This window comes from Opisthocomus hoazin, chromosome 5 (genome assembly GCF_030867145.1).
Source record: "Opisthocomus hoazin isolate bOpiHoa1 chromosome 5, bOpiHoa1.hap1, whole genome shotgun sequence".
NCBI classification, from domain to species: Eukaryota; Metazoa; Chordata; class Aves; order Opisthocomiformes; family Opisthocomidae; genus Opisthocomus; species Opisthocomus hoazin.
The window spans coordinates 64,907,459-64,932,912 of NC_134418.1; the positions used below are offsets into that span (position 1 = coordinate 64,907,459).

Here is a 25,454-nt window from a genome sequence, read left to right on the forward strand (position 1 = left end):
TCTCCATCCCAGGTAACAGGTAGCCGTTACGGCGGGTCCTCGCCGGGGGTGCTTCAGCCCCGGCTCCCGGCTTTCGGCTGGCCCGAGGAGGGCCGGTTTCCACGCGTGGGTTTGTGCGGACGCGGGGCCGCCCGCCGCGGGCAGCGAAGAACAGCGGGAGCTTCGGCTGCGGCGAAGGAAACCCCGCTCTGCAGAAGGCGGTTGGCAGCGCCGGTTGTTAGAGCAGAAGCGAAGAGTTTTTTCTGGCTCCGGTCCCTGGTTTCCTCTCTTTTGATTTTCCTTTTTTTTCTTTGCTGGCTCTCGTCAGGACACTTGCTCGGCTTTGGGTGATGCCAGGCATCGCTTGCTGGAGCCGAGAGGGAACAAAGAATAGAATATTTTTTAAAAGATGTTTTCCCTGCAGATGATGTTAATCTCGTTAAAGGTGTTGGGGTATGTCCAAGAGTGATTTGCCGTCCTGCGGTTAATTTGGGCTCTGGGAAGTCCGTGGAAAAACCTGTGTAAAACAGTCTCTTCCCTAAAAAAAGAGAGAGACCTGCACCAATCTGATTCGTGAACCCCATCGATAGTCCCCCTTTTTTTCTGCTTCTTCACAAAGCAGATCCTAATTTGTCAGCCTGCCAGACGGGAGTCTGCAGGTACTGACGCTTCAGCCGATCAAAGCTCCTGTCCCAAAGGTGGCATTTGAATTCAGCTGATGCTTGTGGGTCAGTGGTTGTCCCCCCTCTTCGCTTTGTCCCACCGGGGCTCTTATGAGCACTCTTTCTTCTCACCGTGCAGCGAGGTGGCTGTTGGAGAGGCCGGCCAGGGCAGCTCTGAGCCCAGAGGCAAGAGGCTTTTCGGAAGCACGGCCTGGTTTAGGCGTTCGTGCAGGTGCGAAGGTGTCCGCAGCTGTGGTGGTGTTGCGGCATGCCTGCGGGGAGGAAGCGCCGAAGGATCAGGCGGGTAAATTTTGCTCCTGTGTCATCAGGATTGGGGTGTAGAAGTGCCTGTTCACTCGGAGACCCTCGGGGAAGGAGCCTCAGTTCGCACCGGGGTCAGCTGGCTGGGAGATGGTGACCTAAAGTTGGTGAGGTGGGGAAGGACTCTGCGGAGCCATGTGGGGGGATTGCATGCCCTGGCACTCACGGCAGCCGGCTGCAATTTTCCTCATCTTAGTTGCGTTTTCTGATCTTCTCTTCCCTAATCCACTGAGCTTTGTGGGAGTCCTCCTCTGAAGTATCTCCAAAGTTGTTAGCTCCAGGTAGCTACTGGCTTAGCGCAATCAGACCTGGCCGTGGGAGGGGGAAGGGGGGGGGCACAGGAATGCAGGAATGTCTTGTTCCTGGGGCATTTCCTCCTGGGGAAGGAAGATGGGAAGGGATCCTCGTCTGTGAGTAATCCAAGAGCAAAACGTTTCTCCCCTTGCAGACAATGAATCATTTCAGCGAGCTGACACTGTTATTTGTGGCTCCTGGCAAACCAGATAAGAGCTTTCTGCCAGGCACTTGCTCAGATCAATGCCAGCCCCAGCCTTGCTGATTGCCTTTCTCCCGTGTCGCTGGGTCGGAGAGAAGTCTTTGTGTACCACGGCAGTAATCACAGTGGTGCTTCTGGGTGAAGGAAGGTTGCTGCCGGTCCCCTTGGTTACACGGTCGTTGCTTCTGGTCCTTGGATCTCCAGGTCTTTTTGTTTTGCAGAGAGAGGATGCCACTCTGGAGAAGGAATTTCTCCTGCCTGGCTCTGCTTGTGGGGCTGTGAACAGCTGTTTCCAAGACCTCTTTCCTTTACCCTTGATCTAAACCTCGCGCGAGGCTGGTTATACGTGCTCATTAACCAGGGAATTAAATCACGTAGGAATGCTGTTTGCTTGATGTCTTCTCTGTTACAGAGCTATGCTCAGAAGTTGCGGCTTTTTAAGTGATTGCGTGGGCTTTAGCTGAGCTGTGAAAAAAGCCTTGTAAACAATAAGCCTTTGTGATGAAGGCAGAGTAAGTGTAATCATCACCTGCCGTCTTAAAAATCTTCTTATTCTGGGGCATAACCAAACTAATCTGACAGTGTTGTGCTTTTCCAGATAACTAGGTGATCTTTGAGAGCGACGCTGGGAAGCAAACGCAAAATGAGCAGCGGAGGACAGTGCAGAAGACGCAGAGGGCGCTCGGTCTGAGCCACGAGGATTTGAAGATGTCTGCGTGCAGTGACTTTGTGGAACACGTTTGGAAGCCCGGCTCCTGCAAAAACTGCTTCAGCCCCAAGAGTTCCCATCGGCTGCAAACACCCCCAGACGTGGGAGCTTGTGCCGTGCTCCTGAATGGAGTTAGGACCAAGCCTGAGAGCCCTGTGTTGGAAGACGAAGGTGTAAATACTTCCCCCTTCTCAAAGCCAACGATTGCTGTGAAGCCAACTATGATAAACTCGGATGTTTCTGACGCGTGGGCGGATGTGAATATGAATGCAGATCTGTCACAGGTAATGATTAATCCAGTCAAAGCATGACTTCCCGTTACTTACCTCTCCTCGGGAGTGCTAGGAATATCTGTTAAAACGGTTTCCTTCGCTTTGTTTTTCCTTCTGGTCTTGACTCAGGTTTTTAAGCCATATATCAGCTTCTCAGGGTATCTTTGGCTGAAGCTGAATGAGCTGTTGCTCACAAGGCATGTGCAAAGGAGCTTAAAAGTACGTTGTTTGTTTAGGAACTTCCAGATTTTAAATGAAGGTGCAGGTTAAAGTTATTTACCTGGGAAGATATAGCGAAAAGAAGTCCTGCAGTTGGTGCTAATTGGATCTTTGTGGATGAGGAAGAAAGAAGTGCCCTGCCTTCCTCGCTCAGCGCCTTGGCTCCCAACCTTTGCCAGAGCAGCAGTGCCCTCCGGGTGCAGCACTGCTGCCTGCCTGCGAACTGGCAAACCCTGGTGGTTTCAGCCGCAGTGACGATGGGTGGTTCGCTTCTCTCCCTGACCGGTTGGTACCAGCACTGCCCCAGCCACGCAGAGCGAAGCGTGGGCTGCTCTCACCCTGCCCATGGCGTGGGTGGGCTCGTATCTCCCACCTTTGCCCCAGAGGAGAGTCAGGGCTTGCTGGCTCTCTGCTTAGCCTCCCGTTGCTGTCCCTTGCTTCTCTTCTAAGGGCATAAGAGCGCAGGCTGCCGTCGTCAGTGGGGTTTGATCTGTGCGCGCGGATTTGGCCCCAGGCTGAGCTTTGCACTATGGGAGCGGGTTCTGCCACCCTGGGACGAGGGGTCGCTCCGCAGGCATGCGTTGCCCGCTGCCTCTCCCTCTCCTCCCTTGGCAAGGGATCTCCTTGGTCTCCCTCAGATGCTGGGATTTTGGGTCCGTTTGCCCCCTGACCCCCCAGTCCCTAATGCTGAGCATGGCCAAGCTGCTATCCCAGGATAACCTGTGATAGTCTGTCTGCGCTCTGCAGCGTGCAGCTCTGGAGTAGCAGTGTGAAATGAAACAAAAATAAGCAGACAGAGGTGCAGATATTCCTTCCCTCTCTGAATCTTTAATTGCACGGTGATTCGCAGACAGGATGACAGGTTGGACATGTTTCTGGCAGCGAACCCGTAGAAAGAGAAAAGAGAATGCCTTATTTCAGTGCATTGCCATTGTTGGCAATGCAAGGATTGCAAATGGTCCGGGAAATAGGACAAGTGTAATTTAAGTAGAAAGGGTTTGCGGTAGTTATTGATGGGGTGAGCAGAGAGCACAACAGACGGCAAATGTCAGAGGACTTTTCTGCAGAGCTGGGCTTTTCTCTCTCGCTTTTTTTTTTTTTCCCTTTTTTTTTAAATTTCTCTCATCCTGACAGTGCACTTGTCTCTTTGGCCCATGCAGGTCAGCTGGGGCGTGGTTTCTGGCAAACAACTCCTTCTGAAATCGGGAGATGCACAGCGGATCTGCCTCGACAATTTTGGCAAGGGTGGTGTGAGAAAGCCCTTCCTTCACAACCCACCCGGCGACTGCCTGTCTTGCTGTCCTCCCAGCTACTCCATGGTGGGCCTGCACAGCCTGGAGAGTCGAGTGGAGAGAAACGTCTCCATCCACAGCCTGGTGCTTGTGGGTGAGGTGGGCAAAAAAGAGGACAGAGCCAAAGACAAGTTTGCCCTGCCGCATCGGGCCCCCTGCCCGAATCCATCCACCTTGGGGGACAGAAGCACTGTGAACTCCAGCAGAACCCCTCCTTCCCAAGCCAGAGAAGGAGCAGCGCTCGCCTCGGAGGGCGACTGCAGTCGCCTCTCCTCCGGCTTTGAAAGCGAAGGGGGCGAGTACTGTTCGATCACAGACTGCCGCAGAGAGCACCCCGTCTCCCGGGAGCCGCGTTGCGCGGAGGGGAAGGGTGCCCAGTGCGAGACGGAGAGCCCCGTTCCCTGCGGACGGAGGCAGCGGGATGCTCCAGAGATTCCCAGGCCGAGTGGCAGGGCGGTCAAGTTCGGCGAAGAAGAGCGCAGAGCTGTGAACGTGGCCTTCTGCATCACTAAAAACCAGGGCGATCCTCTCCCCTACGCTCTGTGTTCAGAGAGGAAAAAGCTGGCTCTCCATGCAGAGCCTGTTGCCCTCCCTGAGAGCACAGGGAGCAGCAAGGCAGATGCCTTTGCTTTGTCCCAAGAGGATGAGGACTTGCCTCTCCCCGGAGAGCCCTCCGTCACCGGTGGTCCCTGGCCGGAGGGTTCGAGCATCCCTCAGCAGGCTCTCGTGGAGCCGCAGCGCCCGCGCCTCGCCGACCCAGCCCGCGCAGATCCCATCTATGCCGAGAGCACCAAGAGGAAGACGGCGCAGCTAAAGGCAAAAGTGGAGAAGCTGGCCCGTGGTACTGGCAAGGAGCAAGCTGATGGGACGTGGAGGGATGGCAGCTGGGCTTTGGGTGGTGAGAAGGAACACCAGGACTCCACCGGGCAGGTGGCGGCAAAGATCACTATCATGACGGCGCACACCGAGGATGATCACAAGACGATATTCCTCAGCAGCCCTGACTCGGCTGTGGGAGTTCAGTGGCCGTGCATCAGCCCTACTTCCCACCCTGATTTTGGGACTTCACCACCTGCCATTGAGCCTGGAGAGATTTTTCAAGCATCTGGAAGTGAAAACGGTCCAAGATTTCACCTGGCAGCTCCTGCCAAGACCTCAGTTGCTGAGAGTCCAGCCATTCCCCCAAAGATGTCCAAAAACAGCCAGCCAGGCAGTGAGGGGAACCGTGTGCCCCCAGTAAGCTCCCATGTGGCGAGGTTTGGTGATGATAAAAGCCACGATGGAGCTGGTGTTCAGCTGCTGCCCAGGAGCTATACCAATACCAGCGCCTTTGGGGCGTCCCCATCTCCATGCACTCATGTCAATGGGGTCTCTGTGGAGGAGTCCAGCAGAGGCCTGGCAGGCTCGTCCTATGACAGGAGACAGAAATACTACCCCCCAGCGTGGACCAAGCAGTGCCGGATAGAGGAGGAGGAGGAACAGGAGCAGGAGGAGGAGCAGGATCTCTTAACCCACCCATGGGCAGTGGGAGCTGAGAATGGAAGAGCTGGTGCCGACCTCGTGGATAATGGCCCCATGCTGGAGAGCCAGACTGGGATCAGCAAATCATCGTCTTTCTCCTTTGATTTCCCTAAAGACAAGAGCAATGGTGTGGAGTTTGCACCACCACCACCGCCGCCGAAAAAGCAGTCCAGGTACAGCCCTTTGAGCGTGTGTGCAGTAGTCTGTTAACTGTGACTGCATGGCTAAAAAACTAGTTAACTGTTTTAATCTGAAATGCTGTCAGATCTTTGCAAGTCCTGGGTTCGAATGCCGTGTGTACTTGCAAAAGCCCTTCAGGCTGCAAGGTATGGCCTTGGGTCGCAATATTCAAGTGAGAACAAGGTCTGTGCCTGGGGTGGCTGGTGTTCCTCAGGTCAGCTCTGTTCTGCCTCGGCATGGTTCCTCGATGTTGAATAGTATGGAAAATCTGGGGATGTGAGCTCTTCTTGTGGGTGGAGCTGGGCAACTTCTCTTGGCGCTAATAGTGATCCTCACTTTCAGTTTGGCTCTGATGTCTTTTTGCTTTTGAGGTTAACTCTTGAAGCTGCAGTTTCCCAGGGAGGACTCCTTGCCTGCAAGCAGGTAGCTGGAGCTTGCCTACCATGTGCTCGTGATGTGTGGGAGCTGCCTGGCTTCAGGCAGCCTTCCCCTCGCCACTCTCCTGGAAGTCAGGTTTGCAGGCAGGGTGACAGCAGGCCCTACAAAACAAACGTGAATGAGGGAGAGCTGTCCATCTGGGAAGGAAGTAGCTCTGCTAAGCAGTTAAAAACCCACTCTTCCGATACTTTGTGTGCATTCAGTATCTGCAGCTGTGTGTATCCACCCCCCCCAAAAAAAACAACAAAGGGGGGAAAAGAAAAAGAGAAAATGGAGGAACAAAGCAAAGGTTTATTTCCTTGCCATGCAACTAATGGATCAGGTTGTCTGATCGTAGCGGGGAGGGACACTTCCACATTCTGCGGTTGTCCTGTATTTGCTTTATTGCATGCGGCAGTTTTTTGTTACCTGGAACTGTGCTTTGCACAACAGATTTGACTCCAGCTCCTTGATTTAAAAGTTGGGAGAAGACAAGAAGATGTTCGGAGGAGAACTTGCTCTTGGGGTCCATGGTCAAGCTTACGTGTAGGCGTCAGTGACCTCCAGGCTGAGGTTGTGTTGACTCATCCTCTGTTTTGTTCTCACATTGAATTTTCAATGTTTTTAGTGTTCGCTAGCCCGGGGAATTAGTGTTTTAAATTGACCAGGTGGTGAACAAATTAGGTTTCTCAAGGAAAGGGAAGAGGTGAACGAGAGGCTTTAGTCCTCCTTAATGCTGGGCTTCCTGCTCTGATGCTGCATGCCTCTTGGAGTCAGAGGAAATAAAAGGTCCACGAGCAAGTGAGCACACAGAAGAGCTTCATTGCCTTTGAAATCAAAGATTTGCTTGAAATCTAAGATATACTTTAGCTTTGACCCTGTGAACTTTCTTTCATGGCTGCTGCCGCCTGGTGTCTCATATCAGCCTGTGGCTTGCCGTTCTATTTGCCGTGTGAAGTGTTGGGTTGTTGAGGCCCAGCAGAGCTGTGACGATGTGGTGCTGTCAGGCAGTGATCATTTGGGAGACACCAAACAGCATGCTGAAAGTCCTCTAGGACCTGACTCCTCCCCCTGCCGAGCAAAAGTCACTGGGCAGGGCAGAAGAGTGGTGGCACTCAAACTCAGCAATATATACCCCAGCAGCATCTTCCACTTGCAGTGCAAGGACCTCCTTCTGCCCATGGAGGAGCAGCTGTGCAGAGCCCTTTTTCTGTGCTGGGGGCGAGGATGCTTCCCTGGCAGCGCTCCGTCTCATTTCTGCCTTTGTGAGGGCTGGGAGGGGAGGCAGTAGCTCCCTGATGTGTCAGGGTTTCCTTGGCTGGGTGACTTGGAGCAGCTGTGCTCCAAGCCAGGCGGGTGTCCTGCTGTTGCCCTCCACGTGGAGTTACAATGAGCCATCCTGAGGGGCACAGAGCATCTTCTGCTCCTTGGAGGGGCTGTGTCATGTTCCTGGTGTGATCGGCCTGTGCCAACTGTAACAGTGGCTTCTGAGTCATCCTGATAGCGTCTGTGTGCTAGAAAGCCTGTGTGAAAGAAGGCAGGGAAACTTGAGGTCAGGGAACACAGGGCATCTGTGACCAGGAGCTCTGGTAGAGCTGTAAACCCTGCCAGGTGGTTGAGGTAGGTGCTGGCACTGCTCTTACCTCCTGTGGCTGCAGGTATTTGTCTGCTAAACGCCTTGATGCCTGCAGCTGAGCCTTGGGGCACCTTACTCAAAGAACATTGCCCTCCCTCTGGCTACCAAACCCCTGCGCAGCCGGCCTGAGGAGCGATTTGATCAGATGGCAGATTTCGTAAGCAGTGCAAACCCAGCTGGTTGCTTTGTTTGTTTGCTTTGAAGGTGCTCTCGTTCTCATCTCAAGAGTGGCATCTCTGAGCGTGTCGATGCAGGAACCAGGGTGGTGTTACCTGTGCGTGGCGGTGGGAGGGATGGCTACCTGCACAGCTGGTTAAAATCACCATAGCGGGATTGTGTTACCCTGGGCAGTCGTTTCTGCTTCAGGTCATGACGTGACTCTTACCTGCTGCTGGAGGAGCATCTCCTCCAGTCTTCCTGGGCTGCAGCCAAACGCCTGAAGAAGGGAGGAGGTCTTGCACACAAAGATGACTCTGAGACGCATCCAATCTCTCCAAGGCCTGGGCAGGCTGCGGGCGTGTGCTCATCCGTAATGGAAGAACCACCACCAATACTTCTGTTACGCTTATGTAGTCCCTCGCAGAGACAGACTTGATCAGCCCCAGATGATCTCTGGTGGCACAGCTGCAAAGGCTCCTTTGGATGGATGGATGGAGATGAAGCCAGTGTAGGTCAGGTTGTGGCACAGTCTCGGGGGTTGGGGCTTAGCAAATCAGGGTTCATTTCAGGTGCAGGAAATGTGTGTAACCATCCTCTTTCCTTCTAGATCTCAACCTGTAGCAAGATACTTGATTTCATGCTGGAAAATGAAGCTCGCCTGTTTGGCTTTCCTCATTAAACTTACTTGCTCATTTTAAAGAAAACCTGTGTGTGTGTTCAAACTGGTTTCAAAGCAGAGAAAGAAAAAAGTGAGTCTGTGGGTTTTGTTTTGTTCATCTTGGTACTAACAATTAAAAGGGAAAAAAGTTTTTAGAGGGTAAATTCCTGCCAGGCACTGGGGAAACTCTGGTTTTGCAGTAAGCTGTCTCTTAGGGTGGTGGAAAGAGCGATTTTAGGGAGTTTAAAAAGTTGGCACAAAAAAGGAAAGTAATGACTTTGTGCCTGTTTCATCCTATATAAAGCTACTCTGGACACACGCTTGTTTGGAAGATTATAGGCATTTAAAGTTTGCTTGGTCTGAACTGGAATGGAAAGTGAGTTGAATTACACGAGGAAAGAGATTAGACAGGGCAGCTGGTGGCTAGCCTACTTGCAAACGCCGGGAAGGTAGTTGGCTATGGAAAGGGCTCGCCAGGGGAGCCAGTGGCGCAATGACGGCTTAAAGGTTCGTCAGTGTGAAATGCTCTAGTGTGGCTTTGAGTTTCTGGGCATGAGGGATGAATCTTTGCTGAAATTTACGTCTCTCTTATGCTAAGCGTCAGGCTAACTGATCCTAACGGTTCCTTCTAGCCTGCAAAACCTTGACAGTTAATTTATTTCATGTGCCTCTTAAAGAAAGGAAACAGTGATGCTGTTTTGCATCTTGAGCTGTTGGCTTTTGAGCTGTTTTCATCATAATTAATGCCACCTTCAAAAGGCAGAGCGGTAGATAGCTTCTGAAATTTGCTGAATGCGCTCGCTTGGGGTAACAAAGGTGTGTGCGTGGCACGTCCTGACACCCGCCATCGCTGGAAACAGCCAGGACAGATGAGCTTGGGATGTGCCAAGACTGCATGTTACGGTGCTGCTGCTGCCGCTTGTTGCCAGAGGGAACAGAAAACAAGAGTGTTAGAAAAAACCAGCCGTGTGGGGAATCGGATCACCAGAAAAGGAGCCAGGTTTGTTTCTCGCCGGGGGTGTGGTGCTGGCTGGTGGGACAGTGCTGTGTGTTTCTTGCCAGGAATCGGTCTGTGATGGAGCAGCACTGCACCTGAGACAGAATATACCCCTCTTCTTACCATTCCCGAGGCACCCATTTCCCTTTGGAGTTCAGTGTCAGGGTGTACCCCGGTGACAAAAGCAGACAGGCTACATGGAGCTGCTGTGGCAATTACAAAAGCAATTGGAAGTCACACAGGTCCCAGATTTTGACCCAGTTCTCTGTGACCGTGGGTGACAGCACGAACTTGCTGTTTGGTCTAGGACAAGCCAGATTTATTATTATTAAAATAATAAATAATAAGAATAATAACAAAACCCTCTGGATGGAGTCTATTTAAATACATAATTATTAATTAAATAAGTAAATAAAGAAAAAAAGGGAGGGTATGGCTCAAGCAGGAGAGAGAATCACGCTCCAGGACAGGGATGGAAGACACCTTTTGTATTCCCTCTGTGTTTTGTGTCTGAAACTAGTCGGGATTTTTTTTGTGCTGCTTTTGCCAGTGAATAATTTTTAAAAGGTCATGATTTATCAGCCAATCTTTTAGGAGAGATTGTTGCTTTTAAAATGAAAGTCGTTCACTTTTATGTGTGTTTCCTATCTTGCCATTTAAAAAAGCGCAGAGTTGGAAGTTGAAATGAGATTCATTGTCCTCTCCACCACATCGGAGCATGCAGTGATTTAATTTTTGACCCATCTCTCATCTTGGTTCTGCACCCTATCCAAATTTCCCTTTGCATCTCCAGACTCCAAACCCTTGTTTCAACTTAACCAGAGCTACATAAAACCTTTTTGGTGCAGGGAGGAGTGGTGTAGTCCTCTGGACAGAGCTAGGGAGTGTTTCAAATTCCTCTCTTTCCCTCACCTTGATTTTGGTTTTCTCACATTTGCCAGCTGGTGGCAGAAGGGTAAGTACAAATCCAAGCCTCAAATGTTGTAAGCTCCTGTATGCTGTTTTTTAACTGCCCTGTGCATCCAGCAGAAGATGCTGGAAGAAACAGCAGCAGAGGAAGGAGGAAGATACAATTATTCACATTTCATGATAGACAGGCATATGGTACAATAGTGCTTCCTCTTGTGTAGTAATTATGCCCAGTCATGTTGTGTTTGATGCTGTAATGCAGTCTGGCTTTTCTCTCTGCCGCACGTTAGTGCCAGTGTTTTATTCTGGGAGGGGGTGTCCTGTTGACATTATCACTGCCCTTCTCCTGGAGTGCAATTTGGTTTGTGGTGGTTTGTGTGTGTTCTCTGCCCTGCTTTCTTCCCCTGTTGCATGACTGATAAAGCTCAGTATCTCTTTTACCTGTTCAAGTCCCATCACCTGTGCTGAGAACGAGCGACCTGCCAGCACAGCAAGGCTGGAAAACCCCGGTGATGGGGCTGCAGAGCGGGCGCTCCATGTGATCGGATCTCTCTGTGGGAGAGAAATGCCTTCCAGCATCCTCTGCTGCTGCCAACACGCTGGACTCGGGATGGCCTCTGGAAAGGAGCAAGTTGGGAGCCTTGCGGCTCTTGCATCTGAGTGGGCTTCTCCCTTGCTCGAAACCTCCCTGCCCCTTGCACTTCTGGAAGGTAGCCACATCTGTGTGTCAAATCTTGGGCAAGGGATTCAAGCCGAAGGCGTGCCCAGAAGCCGAGGGGTCCCTGGGGCGATATCCCAAGGGATGTGTGTCTGCTGCTGTTAGGGGAGCCACGCTTTGGTGCCCATCTCCCCTCTCTCCAAGCAGTGCAAGGCGCACAGCCAGTGGTGCTGGAGTCCCACAGCAGCATCAGGTGGGACTCCGATACGTTAAAAAATGTGAAATTAAGCACATGGCTACTGCTCGAATATGAATCATGGGAAAGACGAAGCAGGCCCCGGCTGGAGGTGCAACAGGAGGCATGGTAAATGATCTGGGTCCCCTTGCAATGTTTATAGCACTCCGAACTGTGGTGGGGTTTTTTTGTTTGTTTGTTTTTTGTTTTGTTTGTTACAAGACCACTGTTTTCAGCCTTGACTTGTTTTAGCCAGCAGTGCGAGAGTCGTGTGGAAAGCCAGGTGGATGAAACTGTTTAGGATGGGAAAACTGGGCAAATAGGAAGGCTCGCCTGAATATGCCAGCATGTTGCATGAAGGATGTTGAGTAACTGAAGTGTATTTAAAGCCGCCAGAATAATTTGGAGAACTGGAAATCCGACTTTTTTAGGTTATTAGATTGGGAGAGCTGACTCTTGTGGCCTGTTCTTTATGCACTGGCACATGAAGGAGGCTCTGGTGCTGCTCTTGAAGCTGCTGGTTACATTTAAGGTGCTGAACACAGATTTTTGAAATGGAGGCAAATCAACCACTGCTGCATTTTTCTGAAGGGGAGTGGAGCCCACAGATGTTAGCAAAGCCAGTGGGGGGGGGGGGGAGCAATCCCAATGGTTTCTTCACATTTAAGATGAACTGGTGCTCTTTATTTTCAATATCCTTTGGTGAAAAGGGTGAGATGGAGCATAGCAACCGTGCCCTTGCAGTCACACGTGGTAGGAAGGAACATGAGCAAAGCAGGGGAAGTTCAGGTTAGCTGTAAATCAGGATCCCATAGGTTGTCACAGTGATGGCTTGTTCAGCTCTTGGCTGGAATTTTACTGAAATGGGAGACTTTGACCCTAGCAAGTGTTTTCAGTAATTCGTTGGCATAGCGGGCAGTGTTTTAATCTGTGTAGCCTGGGCTTCAAGCAGGTCGTAGGAAAGGAGGGGGATGTAAAGCAGCGATATTTCCAGGCCATGTTAGCTGGCCCGGCTGTAACATCTGAAACAAGAGCAGGATGTCGTTTAAGCGGCAAACAATTTCTATTTCGGTGTGCCTATTCAGGAACTGCATTTTACATAAGTCACGGCGGTACGGAGAGGAAACGGGGCTCTCTGTACATCTGACTTCACCGCGGCGCTGAGCTCGGCAAAGGCAGGAGCCAGCACGGTTCTGGCAGACGGCGCGTTGCGCCCAGGTTGCTTGGAGGAGGAATAGGTGTGGCTGTGCGCGGTGGACCTTGGACCCTGCCGAGCAAAGTCCCATCTCTCTCTGAGTGCGGGAATGGTAAGGCAGCTCTGCGGATTTGTGTTTAAGTGATGGGAAAGAAGCAGAAATGCACCAACTTTTCTTGGAGGGGGGAGGAAGGGAGGGAGGGAGGGGAGGAATGTGTGGGAAAACCTCATCTGTGCGAACTGAGACCGGCTCTCTTGCAAAATCTTCTGCTTTTCTTATGGATTCAAAAGCTTCCTTGATTGTTGCCAGGTCAGACAGTGCACCCGTGTGGGTGTGCTGCCGTTTGTGGTTTTCCCCCCAAATTACTAAAAGTTAAACATCTGAGAAAGTTATAGGATAAAGATATATCTTTATAATAAAAAAAAAGAAAAGCATTTAAGTCCAGTTGGTTGCTTTCAACAGCATTAATCATAACAGAGCTGAAAACCTCAATGTGTCTCTCTCACTCTCTCTCTCTCTCTCTCTCTCTGTTTTTTAACTGTGACTTGTGTGGTGCATTGCAAAGTTACGTAAATCATCCCCAAGAGGCTTGCTGTGGTAAATTCATCACTGGTGCAAGACCAGTGTCTCTGCTGAGTTATACCTGAGGTGGTTTTTAGAGCCTTATTTTCATCAGCCCCGGAGTATTTTTAGACCAAGGCTGCTCAGGCAAATGAGGAAGTCTGGCAGAAGTTTCTTCCGGGCTTCCCATACGCTCTGCTCTCCATGTGGTGGTGTGGACACGAGAGTAAGTGCTTTGTCTGGATGGGGAACAAAACATTTCTCAGTCTTGAAATAAAAAATCGCTCGTGGCATCTGCTGTGGTTGGGGGTTTTGAAAGAGGAGGGATCCTGTGCGCGTGAACAGGGTGCCACAAGAAAGCGGTTGTGCTCGTCTTTGTTTATCTTTCTCAGCAGCCATTCCACCGTCTGATTAGGAAACGCCGGATACCTTCCAGCAAGATAGCTGGTGGAAGTCCTTTTTCTCTTTTACAGGCCTGCCACTAACCTTTCCACATTCTTAATCAACAATGTGTTAAATTTTATCAGCGGATTGGCAGTTTTACTTAAAAAATGTGGACCGATGACCTTCGTTTGCTGGCCGATAGAGAGTCTGAACTGTACCAAAGCTAGGAGTGTTTATGCTGTGATGTGCTGCCTGATTCCAAGTTTCTGTTGGTTTCCAAGGAGGAAAAAAATGAAGAAAATGCAGGGGAAATTCTTTAACTTAGTGAAAAGTCCTGCTTGCTTACAACTGATCACTTAAACTGTGACCTGCAGGTTATAAGCCCAGTTTATGATGTATTTATTTGTTTAGATGGAAGCTGCGTGAAAAACTGTAGGTCTTGCATTAAAGGCTGGAAGGTAGGTCCTGAGTTCAGCAGACACTTGGTTTCTGCAGAGGTGCTGCTTCTTTCAGACAGTGTCTGTTGTTACTGTGGTGCACTGAGGAGACGACGGCTGCTAGGGATGGGCTCTTCTTCCACTTACGCCTCTGCCACGAAGATTCCTGACTCCCAGCCTCAACCTGCCTTTCTGTAAAATGGAAGGAATGATGCCACTCCCTTCCCTTGATAACCTTACTGAAGGCAAACACTGGTGCGTCCCCACTTCCCAGTGACAGTGGCCAGGGTGGGATGTGGTCCAGGACCCCCACATGTGCTAGGCAAAGGAGGCGCAGACTGGGGCTGGATGCTGTTGGCTCAGTGGTTCTCTCTCTGCTCAAGCGCAGCTGGTTTGTCATGGGGAGCTGGCATGGGGGCTGCAGGGCTATAACCTGCTCCGTGTCAGTGAGACGCGATCCCCAGGTGCCGGAGAAAGAGAAAAGTGCAGAGGAACGAGGTACTGTGGCGTGGTAAAAGGCTGTACAGTGTCTGTATGGATGGTCAGGGACCAAGCTAAGGCTGCTCTCGGATTGAAGCTCCATGCACAAGTGCACGCAGGGTATCTTTTGCCATGTGTCTCCTGACTCTTCTCTTTCACTCTCTCTAGGCATACTTTGAAAATGAACTCGAATAACGCTGAGTTGGAGAGGGTCAGCAACAGCTCTGCTGAGAGCCTCAGCCCACCTTTCAGGAGTGTCCACGTCAGCTTCACGGCTGGCTCTACCGAGAGCCTCGACTCGGACACGCAGACCGGCAGCGATGGCAGTAAGTGAATATTGGGTGTGGGAGAGGTAGCATCGGACCTGAGGAAGGAGTGACTTCCATCCCCAGGCCCACTGCTGCGGCAGCATCTTCAGAGCAGGGATCGTGAGGGTCCAGTCACCTCATTCCCCCAACAACCCTTCATCTTTCCACTTGTCCTACCCTTCCCTCTTGATGTGCTTAAAATGAGTGTGACAGAGTCAGGCCAACATCACAGGCGTTTTCCTCTGTTGGTTGGCAAGTGCCAAAATCATTCATCCTGTAGCTCTCCTCTTGTCTGGATAAAACCGCCATGTGAAAGCAATTTTCCTTATCCAGCTTGTGCTTCAGACATTGCACAAGGTCAAACGTAACCCTGCCTTAGAAAGTCCTCCATAGATTTGAGGAGTACCAGAAGGAGTCTCTCCCCCTCATTGTGTTCCCAGTTATTTCTTGAAGGGGAAAAAAAATCTGCCTGCACTCGTTTAACTGAGATTAAAAAAATACTTACTATGAAGTCACTTTTTTCATCAGTGCGTAACTTAGACATGCACTAACGTGTTCAGCAGCTCAGAAAGTATTTCCTTTGCAAAAGCAACTTTCGTGTAGTGGAAGCTCTGTCTTTCCAAGAGCAATAGCATGCAGCAATAAAATTAAGAACCAGAGCTCTGGAAACTCCATTTTTCCACCGCTAACTTGGAGCCTGAGAGTGAGACCATGCCAGGAAATTGTACAGGGGGAAGAAAAAATCACGTATGTTGGATCTTTACTTGCGGGGCACAGAAGCAATTTGCTGTCAAAAGTTATATGGGACAAGAGGATTTCTCTGCCTCCCCTAATGGAAGCAACTGTTTCAACTCATCTCAGGAAAGCTGAGTTTTTAAATTAATAACCCAAATGCAATTTTTCTTGCTGGTGCAAACAAGAAGCTATGCAGTCAGTCACTGAGTGAGGTGAGCTCAAATTAATTTGCTGTGCTGTCAGATGTTAAAATACGAAGTGAGGGGCAGTTTTTAAGCCCTTGACATGCAGAATGACTCTATGCTGAAGGTGCAGAGCACTGTTAGGAAAGTTGTGAAAGGGTTTCATTCGTTACCCTGTGCTTGGGGCAGAGCCCAGCAGCACGTAAAAGAAAAGGAAAAAAAGGTAAGAGCAGTTTGGCATCTGTGGGCTAGGCGTGTGGACCGGTTGCCAAAGCTTGCAGCGCTGACGTTTGTTCCGTAAGGCTCTGTCTCTCTTGAAATGGGGATCCAGCTGCGTGTCCTGGCAGAGATGCCTCTGTTGAGCTGCTCTTGGGCTGCATGCCGAAGAATTTCTCTTGGCTTTATCCTCTGTCAAAGCCCCTTGGGCTGGAAGTGGCAAGAGGTGCCACGCTGAACGATCGCTGCCTGTGGCCTTTGACAGGGCTTTAACAGAGGGGATCTTTCCCATGGACCCGGCAGGGTGTGATGCAGATATCGGGGTTTTCGTTAAAGCTTGGGGCGTGCATCTCTGTCGTGCCACGGGCTCCATGGTTCACTGTGCCGCTGCAGAGCAGCTGGAAGCAGAGAGCAGTCAATTGCTCAGCGACTGGGTGTACAGTGCAGGCAGACACCGGGGCGAGGGCCCAACAGGAGTCTGATAGCTCGGCACCCAGGAACTGGGACACGAGGGACGCGTGCTGATTCACAGCGTTTCCTACAGAGCTGTTTCTGAGCGTGTTGTCAGAAACAGGGTGCCGAAACTGCCTTGCATGGGAAGCTCATCTTCCATAGAAGCTGAAATCGGTGCTGCTCCTTCCTGGGGTGTCTCTCGATGCTGCTGCTCAGGATGGGCTGTATTGCAGCAGGAGCATACAGGCAGCTGTGGCAGTGGAGGGGACAAGTGAAAATTGATGTCATGCTACCAAACTGCGGTGGGGAGGGACAGGGACAGGTCATGCCAGCATCCACTCTGGTAGCTGAGAACTAGGGGACCTGCCCCTCACCTCATATGGTCTCGGGTGGTGAGCAGCTAACTGGGACTGCTGTCCTGGCACAGCTGGTGCGGCTCTGAGCCTGCATGTGACACGCCAGGACAGGCTGGGAGCTTGGGGACCTGAGGCCCTGCAGCTGGAGGCTGTGATGAGAGCTGGTGAGTCACTAGAGTTGTGACAGGGACAAGCGCGGGCTGACGTGAAGCTGTCCCAGGGCATTCCTGTGGAGCGGGCAGAAAGCCACAGTGATGAAGGGCCTGCTGGCAGCTGAACCCTCACCAGCAGCCTGGTGACGAAGAAGGGTGGCTTGCTACCACTCTGCAGCTTTGGAAGCTGGGTTCAAAGAGAGCAATAGATCCTGCTATCTGCTGAGCTTGCTTGGAGCAAAACGCTGCCATGCACCTTTCAAGGTCTACACTTGCATGCAAGGTGTTAGCAGAGCTCAGGTTTCTCAAGAGTCCCACCACGTTCAAGTGGCGTAGAAAATTTTCTGAAGTAATTACGTCTTTTCTTTTGATTTCCCTTGCAGACCCCTCCACTCCTTGTTTGTTCTCTGTGACCTGAAATTATTACTTTTTATTTCAATGTCAAATCATAGAATGAATCATAGAATCATAGAATGGTAAGGGTTGGAAGGGACCTTAAAGATCATCTGGTTCCAACCCCCCTGCCATGAGCAGGGACATCTTCCCTAGACCAGGTTACTTGGAGCTCCATCCAGCCTGACCTTGAACACTTCCAGGGAGGGGGCAGCCACAGCTTCTCTGGGCAACCTATGCCAGTGTTTCACCACCCTCGTGGAGAAGAATTTCTTCATAATATCTTATCTAAATCTGCCCCTCTTTTAGTTTACAGCCATTCATGTATGTGCATCCCTACACACCATTGTAAAAAGCCCCTCTACATCCTTCCTGTAGGCCCCCTTCAGGTACTGGAAGGCTGTTGTAAGGTGTCCCCGGAGCCTTCTCTTCTCCAGGCTGAACAGCCCCAGCTCCCTCAGCCTGTCCTCATAGGAGAGGTACTCCAGCCCTCTGATCATCTTTGTGGCCCTCCTCTGGACCCGCTCCAACACATCCATGTCCTCCCTATGTTGGGGGCCCCAGAGCTGGACGCAGTACTCCAGGTGGGGTCTCACGAGAGCGGAGTAAAGGGGCAGAATCACCTCCCTTGACCTGCTGGCCACGCTTCTCTTGATGCAGCTCAGGATACGGCTGGCTTTCTGGGCTGCAGGCGCACATTGCCGACTCGTGTTGAGCTTCTCATCCACCAGTACCCCCAAGTCCTTCTCCTCAGGGCTGCTCTGGAGCCACTCTCTGCCCAGCCTGTACTTGTGTTTGGGATTGCCCCAACCCACGTGCAGGACCTTGCACTTGGCCTTGTTGAACTTTATGCGGTTCATCTTTTTTTTTCTTTTTTTTTTAAATTTGTTTTATATTTCGTTTCCTTCCCCTGCTTCCATGACATGCAACTGTATTACCTGTCTCCATTCTGGCCAGGGTAGGAAAACATCTGCTACAGCTGCCTGAAATGAGCCAGCCGTCCCAATCCATGTGCAGATGGCACGTGGAGCTGCTTGGGGTTTAGTGGTATGGCTGCCCTCTGAGCAAAGAGGTCTGGCAATAAGCTGGGGGACAAGCAGCAGGGAGGAGGCCAGATTTTTTTCAGGAGGACTGAAACTGCCAAAATCCCAGGCCTTGCCCTGTGACCCTTACCCAGTGTGAGGCAGAGAGACAAGTTCGATATAATTCTTGGGCTGCTCTGGTCACGCTTAAGCCGGAGCTGTGTAGCATGAGTCACCCTCTGCTTATCGTGCCGTGCTGCTGAAGCACTGGGTGGCAGCTCCCAGGCAAAACAGGCTGTGTTTGACGCTGTCCTCGTCTCCCCGAGTGCTTCGTTGTTACCTCCTTGTGGATGACATCACAGCTTAAATATTTACCCTCAACTACCTTTTTACTACTGTGCGTGTAGTTCACAGAGGAGTGGTTTCCGGGGGGGTGGGGGCATTTCTCCAGAAGGCTGGTTGCAGCCTGCTTTGCAAACCTGCTGTATTAAACTGGCTTAAATCCCCAACTCTTTCAATGAAGCTTTGCAGTCATGAGTAGATGAGGACTGTGCGCTGGGTTCAGATGTAACCTGGCTTGCTGCTTTGTTCCCGGCCAGGGCCCCGGGAGAGGTAGCCTGTGGGGGTGGCAGGGACACGGAGAGGAACCTGTGCTCCCAGCCTGCAAGGGCCATTCATGACATCTTCTTGTGTGTCGCTGTCTCCTAGGGCACTCGTCTGAGCCGAACCACTCGCCCCCTCCAGCTGAGAGCCAAGTGTTTCCCCCTGTCCCTTTCTTTCCCACCTGCGGTGAGGATGGTCCCTCCTCTGCCTCCAGCTGCCCACCACCTCTGCCTCAGAAGAAGACAGTGAGCAGAACGGTGTCCTCCCCGGACGGCTTTTTTGGAGGACAAGCGTCTTCAGGCAGAGGAGCCGGTGCTGCCAGCCCCAGGCTGAACGTCAGCCATTCTGAGAGCAATGTCTGCCTCCGAGAGGAGCCTCCCTTCGTCCACCCAGCCAGCCTGGGTGGCCGCCCCGGTGCCTTCTCCTCCTCCGAGTCCCTGGAGAAAGGCTCCAAAGGAAACGGCTACTGGGGCGCAGCCACTGGTAAGAGCACAGGGGCTTGCGTCCCCAGCAGAAACGTCCAGTCCCTGTCCTCCTCGCAGCTCAGTGTGTCCAGCCAGGTGTCATCGGGCTCCAGCCTCCAGCTCCACAACCTCCTGAGCAACATCGACAGCAAGGAGGGGGTGTACGCCAAGCTGGGGGCCCTCTACGCCGAGTCCTTGCGCCGCCTGGTTGCCAAGTGTGAGGACTGCTTCATGCGGGAGCAGAAGAACGAGCTGCACTTCAGCGAGAACAATTGGTCACTCTTCAAGCTGGCGTGCAACAAGCCCTGCTGCGATTCGGGGGATGCGATCTATTACTGTGCCACCTGCTCCAAGGACCCTTCTACCACCTACGCTGTGAAGGTAGGCCCGCGTCCAGGAGGTGCCCGGGCTTATCCCCATTTTCCAGTTGGGAGGGTGAGGCAAAGAGCTGCGGGGTCCAAGGCTGTGGGGGAATCTGTAGCTGCATTGGGACTGAACCTTCGAGCTTCTTTTTCCCCCTTTCTGGTGTATGGATTTGAATGAAAGAGTGGGAAGTGGACTTCGTGGTACACCTTTGAGAAGCACCAGCAGCACACAATGGCCTTTTTACTCTGCTTGTTTTTCTCACATCTGAAGTCTGGCGAGTGAAACCCGTTCCAAAATTGCCACTTTTCTCCTACCCCTTGCAAAGGTTAATTAGAAGTAGCTTTTGTTGTGACAAATGCCAGTCAGTCGCTTGTTGCTGTAGACTAGCAGGGTCTGCAACCCAACCAGTTTCTCTCCAAAAAAATCTTTGTGCAAATACTGTGTTGTAAACTCGGAGGCATTCGCCTCTGATGACACAAGCTGATGAAAGGCTGTTCAAAAGACAGCATTTTTGCCTTTGCCTGCCTTTTAAGTGGAAGGTCTGACCCAGAAACTGTGTGAGTGCTTATATGATCTTGAAACTACAGGCGTTAAGATAGCGCAGATCTCAATTAAACAATGCGGGGCTGACCTAGGCATGCTGTGTAATGTCAGCTCTGAAATATCTTCCTGTAACTCTGCGGAATCCATGTCTGAAATGGAAAATTCAGGTGCAATAGTTGAGCTCTTTGAAACCTGGATAAGTGAGCTTATCCAACACGTTTCAAGCACATCCCATGGATTTTGGGTTCTTGACCCATGTTACCACTTGAATAGAGAGCCTTTCATTTCTATTCTGACTTAACCCTAGGGGAATCTCATTGCTGCTTACTCTTCAGGTTGTTTTCTAAACCTAAAGTAATTCCCCAAAAAAGCACTGTCAGAGATGCATTAAGCAAGGGGAAAAAAAAAAAAACTCTGCTGAATCGCTTCTGCCATTATGAGCCCCAAAGGGATGTTTTAGTTAAGTGGTAGCTTTAAAGCCAGCTGGTATTCTAAAGGAAGTACAGTCAACCCAACAGGGGGGCTGTAAATAACCAGAATGGAGTTAGATGAGGTCTTGCACCAATATCCCTAGTCCAGCACCCAGAGCAGCAGCTTCTCTTGCCTGTTATACCTAAATCCATCGCAACTTTCCTCCTGAAACCTGAGAACTGCATGGTGAACTGGCGTGCTTCTTTTCAATCTGCGGTTCCCCGTGGCATGCACACACCTTTGCTCCTGCCTGCCGTGTTAGGTGGGGTTCAGAGGCTTGGCTCTATGGCTGTAGTGCATGAATTCTTGCCAAGGCAGAAACAGCACATTTCAGTCTCTGAATGGGACTGCGCTTGTGTCCCTGCGTGTGATGTGGGCTTACTCTGTGCGCTTGGTACGCTGCAGAGCACCTTAACAGAGCCAAAACCACTCTGACAGTGCCATACTCTGCACCAGCGTAAAGTGAAGTCGCGCATGTGTTTACACACGTGCACGCGTACACCTCCTGCGTTGTTCCCGTGTGCCACCTTCCTTTCGGTAGCTGAAATACAGAATAATTGTGAACCTTTACAGCTGGCTGATTCCTAGCTGTCTCTCCTGGCTTCTGGTACAGATTTTCTGACATGAAAGAGATTACGGGGCTGTATTAAAATTAGACTTGGAGAGCTCAAAAAGGGCAGAGGATCTGACTTGAGCCAAGAAGGCTGCTGAGCAGCAAGAGCCTGAGTTTGGGCTGTGCACAGGCAGACATGGATACGTATAAACAGAAGGAGCCAGGGTTACATGAAATGGCTTTAGAGGGATTAAGCCAAGATATTCTGCATGCCTTGGCTTCTTTCTCCGCTTAAAGATGCGTGACTAAGCCAGCCCCGGGCTCCTACGTGGAGCTTGCTGCATGGAGAATGCCTCTTGTGCAGCCAAAGTCGCGAAGAATGGCTGGCTGGGGAAGATCTCCCTGTCTTCATTTGGTAGCAGTTCTTCTTCCAGACACTCCTGTCTCACAGGAGTTCCTCCGCTTTTCCTAAGCCTTACACATCTTCCCTATGTGGGGAGAAACAAGCAGCCTTGTTCAGCGGAGGGCTGGAAGGGCTCTTCTGCCTTTGGGGACCTTGCACGTCTTCCTGTGTCCCACTGCGTTAATCTGCAGTCTGCCTAGCTCCCCAACGCTTGTCTTTCCACAAAATAAGCATGCAGGCACAGCAGGGTATTTTTGTTTAGAAAAGAGGGGACAATGGGGATTCACAATGCCCCATCTCCACAGTATCGACTCCTCTGAGCGAATTACCTGCAAATGCCTAGATTCAAACCCTTGCTAGAGGAATACAAAAGCAGCCCACTTCTCCAGCTCCTCTCTATTCTTGCATTTATTTTAACTTGGAGGCAAAATTGATTTCTTGTCCGATTTTGCACGCATGCTGTGACTGGCAGTGGCACGCTCCAGGGTTTGAAACCTTTTATGCTGAGTTTCAGCCTGTTGCTGATTCCTGTGGGTGAGATATAAATACATCACTAAATAAAAAATAAAAAAAGTATATAATAGAAACGCCAGAAGGCCCCATAAGCTAATGGATACTCCTATAATAAACCCGAGCTTGAGTTTGTTTAGTCTTTAATGCAGTCATAAAGCTAAAACACAGAACAAAATGAAGATAAAGTCCTGTGGGTTTAAGAGAATCCGGATAATAAAATGCTTTTTCCCCTCGAGTTTGCTGCACTCTCACTTATTTCTAAGCTTATTGTTAGCTCCCTCTTTCTCTCTGGTGTTTTTGACCTGTGCTGACGAGTACAGCTTGTTGCTTGTTTCCCTTAGCCATTGATTAGGGATTTGAGAGTAGTCGGTGACACAAGGAAGCAGAGTGCTTGAGGAGGATGTGAAAGTGGCTCCAGGGCTTAGGACCAGAGGAGGGTTAGGTGGGAAGAAAGTGTTGGAGGTCTCTGTCCACCCCTCACTCCAAGCAGGGCCACCCTCGCAGACGTATCACATCGTGCGGGGCCTTGTCTAGGCAAGCGTTAACCATCTCTGGAGATGGAGGCAGCACATCTTCTGCCACAGGGTTTTCTTCCCCCCTGCAAAATGTCTCCTGGATTGCAGGGATGATGTCTGTGATGTAAAAGCTACGTCACTTCTGTTGGCAATGAAACAAAATCTCCAGAAGTTACTTGCGGGAAGACTATCTCCCTCCCTCCCTGCAGGTACTGGGCATTGCCTGGCAAAGGAAGCGTGCTCAGAAATGGGACTCACACAACTGGTTGCTAACGTTGGGGTGAGGAAAGATCCTCAAGCCAGGAGATAGTTTAAAGTACTAAAGGGACCAGTGTGCACCCTGCTTCTACTGATGTCTTCCTTAACATCTGCAAATCTCAGCTTAGGAACCCACCTCTGAACTTCTGGTCTCTGCCCTGTCTTTGTCACTGATGAGACTTTCCTTTTGGTCTCTCCTCACAGATTTGTAAGACCCAGGAGTCCAAGGTGGCTGCCTCATACTGCAGCCCTGCAGTGCCGGTCCACTTCAACATCCAGCAGGACTGTGGGCATTTTGTGGCCTCTGTCCCCTCCAGCATGCTGCTGGCCTCAGATGTGGGGAAAAGCATGCCTGGGGAAGGCCTCCATCCCTCCCGCACTGCCAGTGAGCATGACTGTGTGGTGGTCATTACACGGGAGGTGCCGAGTCAGACCACCGCCGACTTCGTGAGGGACTCAGTGATGTTGCACCAAGCTAAGCCTGAGCTGTATGAACGTCGTGTTTGCTTCTTGCTCCTCCAGCTCTGCAATGGCCTAGAGCATCTCAAAGAGCATGGCATCATCCATCGTGACCTGTGCCTGGAGAACCTCCTGCTTGTCCCCTGCAAGCCCCCCATGAGCTGTGTGAAAGCCAAAGACGACAAACACTTACCCCGCCTCATCATCAGCAATTTTTTGAAAGCCAAGCAGAAGCCAGGAACTGGAGACTCCAAACTGAAGAAGAGTCAGGCCCGGCTGGCCCCGGAGATTGTGTCGGCTTCTCAGTACAAGAAATTTGACGAGTTTCAGACTGGTATTCTCATCTATGAGCTGCTGCACCAGCCCAACCCCTTCGAGGAGAAGGTGCACCTCAGGGAGCAGGAGTACAGCCCTGAGGACCTCCCTGCTCTGCCCAGCCTGTCCATCTACTCCCGGGGGCTCCAGCAGCTGGCCCACCTGCTGCTGGAAGCAGATCCCATCAAGCGTGTGCGGATCACCGAGGCCAAGCGGATGCTGCAGTGTCTGCTTTGGGGGCCACGGAAAGACCTCACCGAGCAGCCCCTCAGCCACGAGGAAGCCCTCCGCCGGGTGCTGCAGAACTGGGTGGACATGAAACGTGCCCTGCTCATGATGAAGTTCGCGGAGAGGGCTGTGGACACGGAGCGGAGCGTTGAACTGGAGGACTGGCTGTGCTGCCAGTACTTAGCGTCTGCTGAGCCGTCCTCCCTCTCGCACACATTAAAACTGCTGCAGCTCCTCTGACCGTGGACGTGTCTCAGAGGCAGCTGAGGGCTCCTGGCTGCCTCGCGGCTGGAAGTACCCAACCCCTTTGTACGTGAGAGGCTTCACTCTCAGCTGTGAATGCACGTGCAGCTCCTGCCCCATGCTCCCGTCAGAGTGCACAGGGCATGTTTAGTACCCTCAGCACTGTTAATTTGCGAGCAGGCAAAACTGGGAACCTACCCCTATTTTGGGGCTCTTTTTTTTTTTTCATATGGTAAGCCTGTGGACTAATAAACTCCTACCTGTGTGTGTGCATGTTTCTAATGAACACAGTGTATGTGAGTAGATGTCTGCAGCTGTGGGACAGTCCTTTGATCTCCACCCCCTCCTAAAGCATCAGAGCCTCTTTGCCCAGGAACACCACCGCTCTCCAGAGCGGGCGGCAGGGCTGAGCGGTTGGCTGCTGCTCCTGGGGAGCAGGAGCAATTTGTGTAATGCTCCTTTGCATGGGAGGACCAGGAGGGGCTTTCAAATTCACATCTTCTGTGGGTTTTGGCATCCATTTTGCTTCTTGCTTTAAAAACAAAAATTACTGCTTGTTTCTGTGTATCAGCTGTGTTTTCCGCTGTGTACAACTCAGTATCAGCTGCCTATTACCTTCGTTCGATACCGATACGGCATGGCTTTCCTCCCTAGTGGTGCAGCCGTGCAGGCTGGTGGTGGTGAAAGGGTGAGAGGGAGCCCAGGATGGGTCTGTTCGTGAGGATGATGCTGCATGCTGGGAATTACCCCTTGTAAAGTTAATGAAATGGAAAATCCCCAGTTCACCTCCAAGGCCTTAGGGGGGAAGTCAGGGCCGGGTTGCTTTGCCTTCCCCATCCCTCCAGCTGCCTCCCTTCACCTGGGAATTCATCTGTCCCCTGTGTCTAGCATTTATTTAACCCCTTTAACGAGAGATGAGCTGGCATGTGAAAGGCCAGGGCCACTAGCCTGTGGTCTGGGAGGGTCTTATTGCTGCTGGTGTTTGAGTTAGGAATGCATAGGACTTGGTGTACTGCGAACACGCTCCTCCAACACATGCTAGGCAAGAGCAGCAGGATGGAAGAGGGAGAAGCTAGCCTAGCTCCTTCCGCCCCGTTTACCTCCATCCAGATGTAATAGGAGCCACCCAGCTTGGCAGAGAGGCTGTGCTGCTGCTCAGAAAAAATGATTTTCCAAAAGGTTGTGGGCTGCTTTTACTCTCTTCCACCCGAATACGAGGCAGAGATGAGCTGCCCTGCTCCTGGCAGCAGTTCTGCAGCAGTTGGAGAAGGGGTAGGTCTGGGACACATGGAGAGAGCCTAACATCAGCTTAGCTGAGACAGGAT

General features: G+C 51.3%; 1 protein-coding gene across 2 annotated transcripts in view; it reads left to right on the forward strand.

Annotated features, from left to right (window-relative positions):
• The window catches only part of PRAG1 (PEAK1 related, kinase-activating pseudokinase 1), a 46,828-nt gene extending 22,235 nt beyond the window's left edge, over positions 1-24,593 (forward strand). For both annotated transcript variants that reach the window (XM_075421549.1, XM_075421548.1), the window contains exons 2-6: positions 2,057-2,451; positions 3,819-5,644; positions 14,547-14,704; positions 18,904-19,643; positions 23,089-24,593. In XM_075421549.1, coding sequence (XP_075277664.1) covers positions 2,167-2,451; positions 3,819-5,644; positions 14,547-14,704; positions 18,904-19,643; positions 23,089-24,126 — 4,047 coding nt within the window. In that variant the 5' untranslated portion in view covers positions 2,057-2,166 and the 3' untranslated portion in view covers positions 24,127-24,593. The remainder of the gene's footprint in view (positions 1-2,056; positions 2,452-3,818; positions 5,645-14,546; positions 14,705-18,903; positions 19,644-23,088) is intronic.
• Positions 24,594-25,454: the final 861 nt, after the last annotated feature.